The following is a 13,166-nucleotide window of genomic DNA, read 5'->3' on the forward strand; positions in this document are numbered from 1 at the left end:
ATTTGCTTCACAGAACAGGTATCTTGCTTTTTCTGCTATCGTACAGTTATAATGCTCAGCTACTCTGTTTTGCTTTGGTGTACATTGTGCTTTAATTTGATGTCAGATAACTTCTTGTCTCAAAAAGTTTATCAGATTATCGTTCACATATTCTGTGCCACTATGTATACATAGAGAGCAGATCCTTATTTCAGTTTGCCTTTCATCTAGATTTTTAAAGTCTTAAATCAGTTGTTGTGTTGATTCTTGTTTTAGAGAGTATATACAAATACTTTCCTGGAACACTCATCAAGCAAGAAACTATTTAGTTCCTCCAATTGGCCTAGTTTGCATTGCTCAACACAAATCTGAGTGAACTAGCTCAAGAATTTCCTCAGCTCCTGAGCCAGATGTTGGAAGTCTTGTTTTTTCACCTTCTAAGCAAACTGCATGACCACAGCATTAACTCCTCCCTCAAATGAAATTCTACTAGCCAAAGTGCATGCATAGCTTCAGAATGCAGATGACCTTAGACTTTTATGGCCCAAGTCTGCAAAATTTGACAGTAATACAGAATTTGGTTAAAAAATTAGATCATATGATCGGCCTCGTTGGTACATACCATTTGCTAAAAGTTGTCATTACCTGCTATTACAACTTGTGAGCCAGTCACTGTCGTAACATTATTTTGTCACACAGGTATTTAGACATGCACTGACATGCCCGAGTCTACAAACCATTCCGTAAATGCATTTTTACATGCAGCTACATTTGAAAAGAACATATGGTAGCTGGGCACCTTGGCTGAAGTTTTCCCATCATTTTTGCTCTTGCTGTGACAACTTTTTGCCAGACATCCATACTTATCACAGTGTAGCACCTGGGAACTTTTTTCAAAGTAACAACATCATTCTTTTTCTTGATGACTCATGGACCAGAGCCATTTGTCAAAGATTTATTGCAGACATCATCACTTATTTCCAGCAATAATTTCTTTTTATGGTTCTCCTGTGACTGGCAAAACTGAATTTTCTAATCTCATAACTAAAGGTTTATATTCATTTGGTAGTCCTGCAGGAAGAAGACACCTATCCATTCTTCTTTAACTTTGAAGCTCAAGCCATTTTATTTCTGTGATGTAGAAATTATCTTCGATACATATTCTTCGACTGACGAACAATTTTCTAGTCTCCTCATCAGCAGTGTCTTCAGCAAACCTATTCATTGGAAGATGTGAGAATCTTCATAGACTTGCTTTAGCTTGTTCCCACACTTCTTTAGCTGTAGACATATCTTTCAAATGAATATATACTGACGGCTGGACAGAGTGTATAATGTTGGCTCTCGCTGTGCAGACTTTAGTTACATCCAGTATTTCGGCACTGAACCAATCCCACAATTGTTCACATTCTAGACATATTTGTAAAGAGAACTGCCAAGTATTATAGTTTTCTCTTCCCATGGTTTCTCAATTGGAGGCAGTGAATTGCTATTTAGAGAAGCCATTGTATTGGTGATTATGTGGTTCCAAATTGATGCATGGTGTGCTCATTTCAGTTAGCCAATCTAATATTTTTTTAGTATATTACACCAAATTATATAGCCTAGGTATATAACCTGCTAGCAGAGTGATTTCTGGCAGCATCTGTTTGGAACTGTAACATTTATTATACACATTAACAAGTTAAACACAGTTCCTTGAACTCTTGTACAATACAGTCCACAGAATAAAGAAAAAAAGTGTCCATGGCAATGCAAAACACAAGTGAGGCATAGATCCAGAATTCTCACAAGAAGGTAGGCAGTACTTCATTAAGAAGGAACTTTCATTGCTGAGAAATAACTGTTTAAGACCAGAGAACGTGAAGCAAGAAACAACAGGGAGCTACACTTGGGATCTTCAGTCTGAAGACTGGTTTGATGTAGCTCTCCATTTTGCATGTCCAGTGCAATCCTCCTCATCTATTGCTTATCTTAAGATCTCTTTTCATGACATATCCATTCTGTTCCTGATCTTCCAAGTCCTTTGACACATTCCAACATATTTATCTCCTTACCCCGTACTTTCTCTTTCAAAGTTTCTCTTTGCTTTCCTTATCATTCGCACAATGCACAAATTGAATGACAGAGGGGTGGATAGGTTACAACCCTGCCTCAGTCTGTTTTGATCTAGGACTTCTCTTTTATGTTGTTTGACTCTCACAACTGCAGTGTGGTTTCAGTGCAAGCTGTTGATAACCTTTTGCTTCAAACTGGCTTGTACAAAGTGTTCTGTTCTTCTGAAGATAATACATGTTAGTATTTTGCAACCATGACTTCATTGAATTGATAATTCAGTAATGTATTTTTAAGCACTTGCCTTCTCTTACAACTGGAATTAACACATTCTTCTTGAAGTCTGAGGGAATTTCACCTGTCTCCATTATCTTACATACTAGGTGGAATAGTTTTGTCATGGTACATTCACCCAAGGACCTCAATAATTCTGGGGGGACTGTCGTGTACCCCAGATGCCTTGTTTCAGATTATGACTTTCAGTGTTACATCAAACTCTGCTTAAAGTATTGCCTCCAACAACTCATGTTCGTTCATTCTCTCTTCCCTTTCCATACCACTGTCTTAAAATCCCCCCCCCTCCAGGGAGAAGAAATTAACTAATTTTCATGACCATAAAAGAAATTTAAGGATTGTCATGGTTGTGAAAGAATTTTTTGAGTTGCTATGCCATATATTTGTGATTATTCCAAGTTCAGCTGGGGTTTTTACTAACAATTCTGTATGTTGTTATAAGCTTATCCACCTCTGTAGCCAAGAGGTCACCAAGTCTCACTGCCATGTAGAGGACCTGGCTTCAATAGGGTCCACTCAGCTTGTTGTTGCCATACTGACACAACTGAGTTGCTACTTGAATGAGAAGCAGTGCCTCCAAGGTCTCAAATGCAGATAATGGCCAGGACAGCAGTGTGCAGGCCTGTCCATACTATATCCGAATGACGCCATATAGCTGAGGATGACAAGTTTTGAGTCACCATTGTGCTGTCCTAAAGAAATATCAATAGATTCTGTTAAGCAACGACGCAGCATCTACCACACCAGACACATCTTCACACTATGGTCACTCATTTGAAGCATGTAACTACAATAAAGTTGGCAAAGTACTGTTTTGCATTTAAAGTAGTAAAAATGAGCTGAAGCCTGAATATTCAATGCTTGTCATGAAAACATGCTTTTTCCAATATGAATCTATATTAATAATCTTTTATAAAATTAAAACATCCATAATTACTTTTGTGTGAATAACAAATTCGACAAAACGTGAAGAATTATTAATCATGTTATCCTCCATCAGACTGAAAAACGTGATGGGAAATGGACCTGGCACCAACGAACCGACAAACAATATCTAAGATTCCTAAGGTTGTCAAGCAAGCCAGAGGTAGCCATGGTCAAGTAACAAAAGTTACAATAATTCAATGTCTTGCTACATCTTTCCTTACAGGACTCCAAAAATTATTTTTTTCTCAAGTATAATCTCCAAGTATTTGGTAACAAAATTATTCAGGACATTTCCTTCCATACATAAACAGTTTAACTCCCTTTGGAGTCTGAGTGAGTAACAGGAAAGGAAAGCAGAATGTTTGTTACACGTCATCACTATAGTGTGTGTGTGTGTGTGTGTGTGTGTGTGTAGGGGGGGGGGGGGGGGGGGGGGGGCGCGTTAGTAAATTTCTTCTTATTTTTCTTTGAAAACTTTTCATTTTGACTGAATAATTTCATTTAACAATCATTCTTAATTCTTACATTTTCATCTGCTTCATCTTCAGATTTATTTTTCTCAGCTTTTTCTGGTGAACTGACTTCTTTGGATTTTTCATCATCTTCTAGTTCACTTTCGTCATCTTTCGATTCTTCCAATCCAGGTGGAGGTGGTTCTTCCTCTTCTATATCTGCAAAATAAAAATGAACATCAATCTACAGCCAAAATACAACAGATTCCACAACTCCATGTTAACAACTAAAACAACTACCATAGTTGTTACCAGAGTTACGGCCATCTACAAATAACAATAATAATAATAATCTGTAAACCAGTTTCTTTACACTACTTGGTATCACTGGGAGAAAACAACCATAACCCAGATACAGAAAAGTTTATTCTAGAATATTAGAAATTTTGCTTCTGTGGGGAACCATAGCCCCTAAGTGTTTAATAAAAGAATACATTGTCCATTGTACGCTGTACCGTATCTATCATATCTCTTACTACGTTATCAAAATATTTTCTTTGACACTAATACCAACTTCAATCTTCTTTATATGTTTCTTATATTGTATAAAATACTCGTCTAGAACTTTGGATAGATAGAACATCTACTCACCAACCAACAACAGAACACACACATAAATGAAGGTTATAACTTTATAACTAGGCTGCTCCTTCAGGCAGAAAGGTTGAAGAGGAAGGAAGAAGGGTAACGAAAAAGGACTGGAGAGGTCTAGGAAAAGGGGTAAATTTTTGGAAAGTTGCCCAGAACCAATGGTCATGGGAGACTTACCAGATGGGAAGAAAAAGAATGTAGACTGTTGGGGACCGCACTGGATGAAATTTGGAAAAGTGATAGCTTAAAGGTGGATGACGGGGTAATACGTAAGACAGAGATTGCCTAGTTACAGCCTTCTTTTACATGTGTGTGTTCTGCTGCTACATGGTAAGTAGATTTTTTTTTGCCTATCCAATCACACTATTTTATTAAAAACTGATTGTTTTCGTTGTTACATTCACAAGAACTTTATAAGCTACACATCATTTAATTCACATGTACCATCATCATCATCATCATCATCATCATCATCATTTTCCTCTTTCACTTCTTTCATAGCACAAGAATCACTATTCCATCCTGAATGCTATGCAGAATTTTCATTGTATCTCAAGAACTGTTATGTGCTTCTTCCTTCATTTTACACTAAAATTAACAAGGAAAAACAACATAATTACAAGTCTTGCAACATGTTCAACAAATTTCCAACATATCACTTCTTAAGGTGGACTGTAGCTTCTGCAGGTCCTCACTCATTTGCTGCCTGGTAAAATAAAGTTTTCTGTACATAATTATAGCAAAAGGAAAATTCATTCATGAAAACTATAAAATTATGAGACAGAATTTCTGGTCAGTGATTGCCTTCAAGGTGATCAACAATGCAGGTACTACCAGTTCGATCCACAGGATGAAGAAAGGGATAATGTGGGAGAGGAGGAGGGCAGGTCACTCAGACCCCAGGATGGGGGAGACCCTTCTGTTGTGGATTTAACCTTCCCCGACCTAACACATTCTCTTCACCAACAATGGAACTAATAGATCTGAAACCTGAGATAAAGGTCTTACACTTTTATGCATGCCCTTCAGTAGTACTAAATATTTAATCTCCTAAGTTCATACAAGCAATTTTGCCTCACGTTATGCTCTTAGATAACCAGATTACACTTACTTTCTGGACATGCCTCATGGTGTGTAACCTCAATCATGACGGAAATATAGTGGATCTAAAGGCAACAGACAGACATGATCTCTTTGAGGAAAGGGATATGTTGCATGTGTGCCTAGCTGTAGTTCAATTGTTAAATGCAGAGTTTGTATGGGGACTTCTCACGGTATCCTCTTTCAGTCGTAACTCCTAGCCTGCCTTTCTAATATTAGCTTGTAACATGCCTTAAATTATTGTACCTGACCAATTGTAAGATGAGCTATTGTATTTGCTGTCGTATTGGGTGTTCTGGCATAAATGGCCCACCCCACTTTCAAAAGTTTTTTAGGGAAAAAATGCTCACTTTATACTTCTAAAAAAACAGTGTGTACATACATCAGCGATCCAGGTTGAATAACTGCTCACCTTTTAATTCTCATCCGCAAATATGCAAAATTCATTCTCAGAACTGAAAGAAATGGATGAAGCTGCCGTATTAGAATCTGAATCCTCTTACAATAAATTATCCTCTGTACTATCCAGCGCATTACTGATTCCACACTGCTTGAATGATTCAATCACTGTTTCAGTTTTCATAGAGACCCATGAAGCATTAGCACCTCACAAACTAGAGAAATTCTAACAAGGGAACCTCCCCATCGCACCCCCCTCAGATTTAATTATAAATTGACACAGTGGATAGGCCTTGAAAAACTGAACACAGATCAATCGAGAAAACAGGAAGAAGTTGTGTGGAGCTATGAAAAAATAAGCAAAATATACAAACTGAGTAGTCCATGTGTCAGATAGGCAACATCAAGGAGATTGTAAGCTGAGGAGCGCCATGGTCCCGTGGTTACAGTGAGTAACTGCGGAACGAGAGGTCCTTGGTTCGAGTCCTCCATCGAGTGAAAATTTTACTTTCTTTATTTTCGCAAAGTTACGATCTGACCGTTCATTCATTGATGTCTCTGTTCACTGTAATAAGTTTAGTGTCTGTGTTTTGCGACCGAACCGCAAAACTGTGAGATTAGTAGATGAAAGGACGTGCCTCTCCAATAGGAACCGAAAACATTTGATCGCAAGTTCATAGGTCAACCGATTCCTCCACAGGAAAACACGTCTGATATATTCTATACAACACTGGTGACGGCATGTGCGTCACATGACAGGAATATGTTGTCGACCCACCCAACTTGCACACTTGGCGAATGGGTAAAAAGATTCTTCTACCTTGCTCGATTTAGGTTTTCTTGTGGATGTGATAATCACTCCCAAAAAAGTGATGAAAACATAAGAGTTTGTCACATAAACTGCAACAAATGAATGCAACAGTTTCACAGTCGCACAGTTTTCCCTGTGCTCTGTCATAACATATGTTTTTTACGTTTTGAAATGTTTCCGTGTGTAGGCCGCCAAGTCCTGCATATGTCCAAGCAAATCTGAACATGTCCTGGAATTTTGGAGAGCGAAATTGATTATGTGTGAGTGCCTGAACTTTGATAATGGTCTGAAAATAAAAAATTAAACTTTTCACTCAAGAGTAGATTTGAACCAAGGACCTCTCGATCCGCAGCTGCTCACGCTAACCACGGGACCACGGCGCTCGCAAGCTGACACTCTCCTTGACGTTGCCTACCTTGCGCATGGACTACTCAGTTTGTATATTTTGCTTATTTTTTTCATAGTTTCACACAACTTCTTCCTGTTTTCTCGATTGATCTGTGTCCAGTTTTTCAAGGCCTATCCCTGTGCCAACTTATAACTAAATCTGAGGGGGGTGCGATGGGGAGGTCCCCTTGTAAGTATCTTCCTTCTTTCTGATTGCATAGTTTCAAAATCTGTAGATTGCATCCATTTGTTCCAGTCCTCCTTCATAAGTCTCATAAATGAGCAGTTGATACGTGCATCTAATGGTTGAAGAAAATTAGTTGACCCTCCTATAATTACAGCTGAGTCTCCAATCCATCCATTGTATTTTTAACATCACTGTTCTCTGAGAATCAAACTGATCCTTTAATAATAGGTAAGGCTTCTTCAACCAGTAGGCCTCCATGTCACCTAGACCAAATTTTATCTGCCCACAATCTCATTTCTCTTCCATCCAGCCAGCTTTTATTATGTGTATGGACAAGTACTCCTTTAAACAATTGTTCCTTAGGAAGGATCTTCCTTTTGAAAATAAAATGTGATGGCAATATTATTCCATCAGTTCAGCAGGATAAAATTACTATGTAATGAATCTTTTTGTGCTCTGAAGTTTTGACAATAATGCTTTTTGTACCCTTGAAATCCACAGTTACGTTAGAAGGCACATCAAAGATTAGCAGAGTCTCGTCCCTGTTTCCAGTTTGTTAAAGTTCAAACTTTTCTCTTTTCCTTGCATTAATGACAAATTGATGAATTTCAACAATTTGTTCTTCATTCTCGGCTGGTATCTTCTGTGATATTTTTGTCTTGCTCTTTGTACCAAGCCAATATCTCTTCATAAATCTTGAGCACCATGATGTAGATCTGATACAGTAAAGTCAGCTATCCCTTTGTTACAGCAGAGAGCAGCTACGAAGGCGGGTGAGGGTCGGATTCGCAAAAGCATGCGGAAGTGTACCACATGACTCACAGCATTCGTGCGCCAGTGACATTCCTGTCTTCGTTCTGTGCAGGTCGTGCTGCGTTTGGAAGTTCGGTTTATTTCAGTCATAGTGTTTTGTGCTGAGTGCTGACTGCCTTCATAGTGTTCATTATGAGTGATGGTAAGCAATCACGCCAAGTGCTACACAAACAGGCAAGAGGAATAGTGTTCCCTGTGTACCAATACTTTGAGACAATTGTCCGCTGAATCCACGCCAGCACAAGGTGCGGGTCGTGCCGTTGCCAAATGCCAGGAGCAGACAGCTGAAGCCTGTGGTGTTGGTTTGAGGACCTTTCAGAGAATATACAGTGAAGCTAAGATGTCTGTGCATGCCTGCGGCTCAGATGTTTTCAAATCACCAGGGAAGCAACACAACCACAAAAAAGGAGTGGGTGAGCTGGCAACAAACGTTTTTCGGCGCATAGTGTTCAGCATGTATGCCGAAGGCAAGTATCCAACAGCAGAGAAACTAGTTTAGCATACGAAAGAAGCTGAAAATTTTAATGGAAGCAAATGGAGAGCAATTGTGAAGAAATTATTTATCTCGATATTTTAAATGATTGGGAATGTTGTCACTGAATTCAACCTTAATTAATTCTAAGTGGAATGTTGTGTGTGCACAAGTGCGTAAGGATTTTCATTACTAAGCGTGCAGTTCTTAAAGTTCACTGCGGAATGATGTTTACGCTAGCGTGCCATCAGCTGTCTGAGTGCATGAACTGACGGAAGGAAATTGGCAGTGTCACAGCATATATTCCTTCTCTCTCTGTGCAGAACGCGTGATGCACCCGCCTTCGTAGCTGCTCTCCATTCTAGTGGCTATTGCTTTTGCTTTATGAATGGTAATTTTTGTTCTGGTCTTCAGCCCGAAGACTGGTTTGATTCAGCTCTCCATGCTACTCTAACCTGTGCAAGCCTCTTCATCTCTGAATAACTACTGCCACTTACATCCTTCTGAATCTGCTTACTGTATCCCCATCTGTCTCTGCCTTCTGCTCTCTGCCTTGCCCCTCCCACCACCCACCCAATACTAAATTGGTGATCTCTTGGTGTCTGAGAATGTGTTCTACCAACTGATCCCTTCTTCTAGTCAGATTGTGCTGAAATTTCTTTCCTCCCCAATTTTACCCAGTACCTTCTCATTAGTTATGTAATATACCCACATAATCTTGAGCAGTCTTCTGAAAAACCATATTTTCAAAGCTTCTAGTCTCTTCTTGTCTAAACTGTTAAATGTCCATGTTTCACTACCATACAAGGTGACACTCCAAACAAATACTTTCAGGAAAGACTGGCTACACACAAATTTATATTTGATAATAACAAATTTCTTTTCTTCAGAAAGGCTCTCTGCTATGGCTGTTATCAGTTATTTTGCTGCCCAAAAAGCAAAACTCGTTTACTACCTCAAGTGTCTCTTATCCTAATCTAATGCCCTCAGCATCACTTGATTTAATTCAACTACATTCCAATAGCCACGTTTTGCTTTGTTAATGTTCGCATTACATCTTCCTTTCAAGGCACTGTCCATTCTGTTCAACTGCTCTTCCAAGTTCTTTGTTGTCTCTGATAGAATTACGATTTAATAAGCAAATCACAAAAGTTTTTATTTCTTCTTCCTGGACTTTAATTCCTATTCCAAATGTCTGTTTTGTTTCTTTTACTGCTTACTCAATGGATAGATTCAATAACGTTGGTGACAGACCCTGTCTTACTCCCTTCAAACCACTGCTTCCCTTTCATGTCCCTTGATGCTTATAACTGCCACTGGTTACTGTACAAGTCATAAATAGCTTTTTGCTCTCTGTATTTTAGCTCTGCTACCTTGAGAAGTTCAATATATACTCTTTCCGCCTTTCAGGTTTCTCTTCTTCATTTAGGACTAGTTTTTCATCTGAGCTCTTGATATTCAAACAAGTGCTTCTCTTTTCTCCAAAGGCCTCTTTAATCTTCCTGTTGGTGGTATCAATGTTTCCCACAATCGAATATGCTTCTAAATCCTTACCCTTGTTGTCTAGCCACTCCTGCTTAGCCATTTTGCACTTCCTGTCAGTCTCATTTTGTAGATGTTTGTATTCCCTTTCCCTTCATTTGCTGCATTTTTATATTTTCTGCTGTCATTAATGAAATTCAATATCTCCTACGTCACCCAAGGATTTCTACTGTGCCTTGTCTTTTTACTAACTGTGTTTCATCTCTCAAAGCTAGCCATTCATATTCTACTGTATTTCTTTCCCCTGTTCTGTCAGTTCTTGCCTAATGCTTCCTCTGAAACTCTCAATAACTTCTGTTTCTATTCCTATCCAGGCCCTGTCTCCTTAAATTCCTGCCTTTTTGCAATTTCCTTAGTTTTAACATACAATTCAAAACTGTTGTAGTTTTGGTCAGAGGCCACATCTTCTCCTGGAAATGTCTTACAGTTTAAAATAGGGTTCCAAAAACTCTGTCTTACCAACCCTGAAACCTTCCAATGTCTTCAGGACTCTTCCACATATACAACCTTCTTTCATGAGTCTTAAACTAAGTGTTAGTTATGATTAAATTATGCTTTGTGCTAAATTCAACCTGGCAGCTTCATCTTTCATTCCTTTCCCCCCAGTTCATATTCACCTGCAGTTTTTCCTTCTCTTCCTTTTCCTACTGTTTAATTCCAGTCCTGAACACCTGTGATGCCAACAATGGGAATGTATACTGCGTACCTTGGCTTTTTATGAACATCTATCACATTTAAAGTATAGTTTGCCTGAAACGTGTAATTAGTTGCAATTGAGTGGACTTTAAAATTGGACAAAAACTGAGCAATGTTGGTACAGAGCACACGAAACATGGCACAACAAATGAACCATAATCTCCAGCAGTGGTGCAATAGCTGCTACTCCTCTACAGCACAGTTGATTTTCCAAGTTGGCTATGGTGTTAATCTGAAGTGGTTCAATTCCTGCCCATTCCACTCTAGGGGGCCATGAGGACAACATATTGTCATCATTTGCTTTGCTAACGTTGTCAGTGCTGTAAGAACTGTAAATATAGCAATTAAAACCATGACTATGTTGAGAAACATGGATCTAAGAGTTTACTGTTCACAGTTGGCTCACACAAACAGTACAGCATTAATTTTAAATTAATTATTATTCATGAAGCAGGGGCTACAAACAAACATACAGCAGGAAGAACATTTGGTGTCACAGAAGTAAATGTTCGTAGGTAGAGTCAGGTAAAGAATAAATTGAAGAAACGAATCCTACATGCCAGATTTTCAGAAGACAAAAGCAGAGAAGGTTTCATGAGTTGGAGCAGCAGTTTGTCCAGACTGTGCAAGAGAAAATTATCGGAGTGAAGGTGCTGGAGATTTAGTAATACCACAAATGAATGGCTTAGATAGCAAGCAAAACACAGAAGTGAAGATAAAAATTAATGTAAACCATTTCTTTTTATTTATTTTATTTCTCCTTGTTTTATAAAAATGTAGACAATAAATGGCAGAAGTTTAAAATAAGTATAATTTTAACTTTTTAGGCAGATATTTTATATGAGTAGATCAGTTTGTAATTTTGATTAGTTAGCTCATGTCAAGTCCAAAATTTTGCAAGAAACCTTTTTAAAAGAGGAGGTTGTCTTATATTCACGGTCCGCTAAGGTAAGGTAAAAATGGTAAGTCACACGCACTATCTTATATATGTGGCATTCAGTTGTACTAAATGATTTAAAGTTATATGATGTGTGATTTCAGTGAGTTATTCTTTATGTTATGTTCTTTCCGTTACCACCTGGATTATGGGCTCATGCAAGTGTAGAGGGGTTTTTAGCATGGATGGCAATCATCACCTTCACTGACAAAGACAGTGATAATCCGCACTAGCCTCAATGCGGACAAACAAAGCAGTACATCACTACGACATCACTACGAAGAAAATACAAAATATAGCACCAGAATGCGTCAGCAAATTCATATTTGTATGTGTGTTGACACAGACAGCTGTTCTTAGGTTCCCGTCACATATGTGACCTGTCTGGGTTGATTTGGGATACTTTACAATTTATTTCCATCAGGAACACACTTTGACTGATGGAATATATGACAGAGGTAAAAATGAAATGAAAAGTTACTGCTGTTGACAACAGGGAAAACATCTGAGCCGCAGGCATGCACAGACACCTTAGCTTCACTGTGTATTCTCTGAAAGGTCTTCACACCAACACCACAGGCTTCAGCTGTCTGCTCTTGGCATTTGGCAACGGCACGACCCGCACCTTGTGCTGGCGTGGATTCAGCGGACAATTGTCTCAAAGTATTGGTACACAAGGAACACACGCAGGAGAGCTTCTGTTAAGTTTGGAAGGTAGGAGACTAGATACTGGCAGAAGTAAAGCTGTGAGTACCGGGCATGAGTCGTGCTTCGGTAGCTCAGATGGTAGAGCACTTGCCTGTGAAAGGAAAAGGTCCCGAGTTCGAGTCTCGGTCGGGCACACAGTTTTAATCTGCCAGCGCACACTCCGCTACAGAGTGAAAATCTCATTCTGGACTATTCCTCTTGCCTGTTTGTGTAGCACTTGGCATGATTGCTTGCCATCACTCATAATGAACACTATGAAGGCAGTCAGCACTCAGCACAGAACGCTATGACTGAAATAAATAGAACTTCCAAACACAGCACGACCTCCACAGAATGAAGACAGGAATGTCACTGGCACACGAATGGCTGTGAGTCATGTGGTACACTTCCGCATGCTTTTGCGCATCCGACCCTCACCCGCCTTCGTAGCTGCTCTCTGCTGTAACAAAGGGATAGCTGACTTTACTGTATCGGATCTACATCATGGTGCTCAAGACTTATGAAGAGATATCGGCTTGGTACAAAGAGCAAGACAAAAATATCACAGAAGATACCAGCCGAGAATGAAGAACAAATTGTTGAAATTCATCAATTTGTCATTAATGCAAGGAAAAGAGAAAAGTTTGAACTTTAACAAACTGGAAACAGGGACGAGACTCTGCTAATCTTTGATGTGCCTTCTAACGTAACTGCGGATTTCAAGGGTACAAAGAGCATTATTGTCAAAACTTCAGAGCACAGGAAGATTCATTACA

General features: G+C 39.0%; 1 protein-coding gene across 8 annotated transcripts in view; it reads right to left on the reverse strand.

Moving 5' to 3' along the window:
* The window catches only part of LOC126480797 (serrate RNA effector molecule homolog), a 202,897-nt gene that overhangs the window by 66,747 nt on the left and 122,984 nt on the right, over positions 1 to 13,166 (reverse strand). For all 8 annotated transcript variants that reach the window (XM_050104151.1, XM_050104133.1, XM_050104160.1 and 5 more), the window contains one exon: positions 3,781 to 3,926. In XM_050104151.1, the coding sequence (XP_049960108.1) occupies positions 3,781 to 3,926 (146 nt within the window). The remainder of the gene's footprint in view (positions 1 to 3,780; positions 3,927 to 13,166) is intronic.

Source organism: Schistocerca serialis, chromosome 1 (assembly GCF_023864345.2).
Source record: "Schistocerca serialis cubense isolate TAMUIC-IGC-003099 chromosome 1, iqSchSeri2.2, whole genome shotgun sequence".
Lineage (NCBI taxonomy): Eukaryota > Metazoa > Arthropoda > Insecta > Orthoptera > Acrididae > Schistocerca > Schistocerca serialis.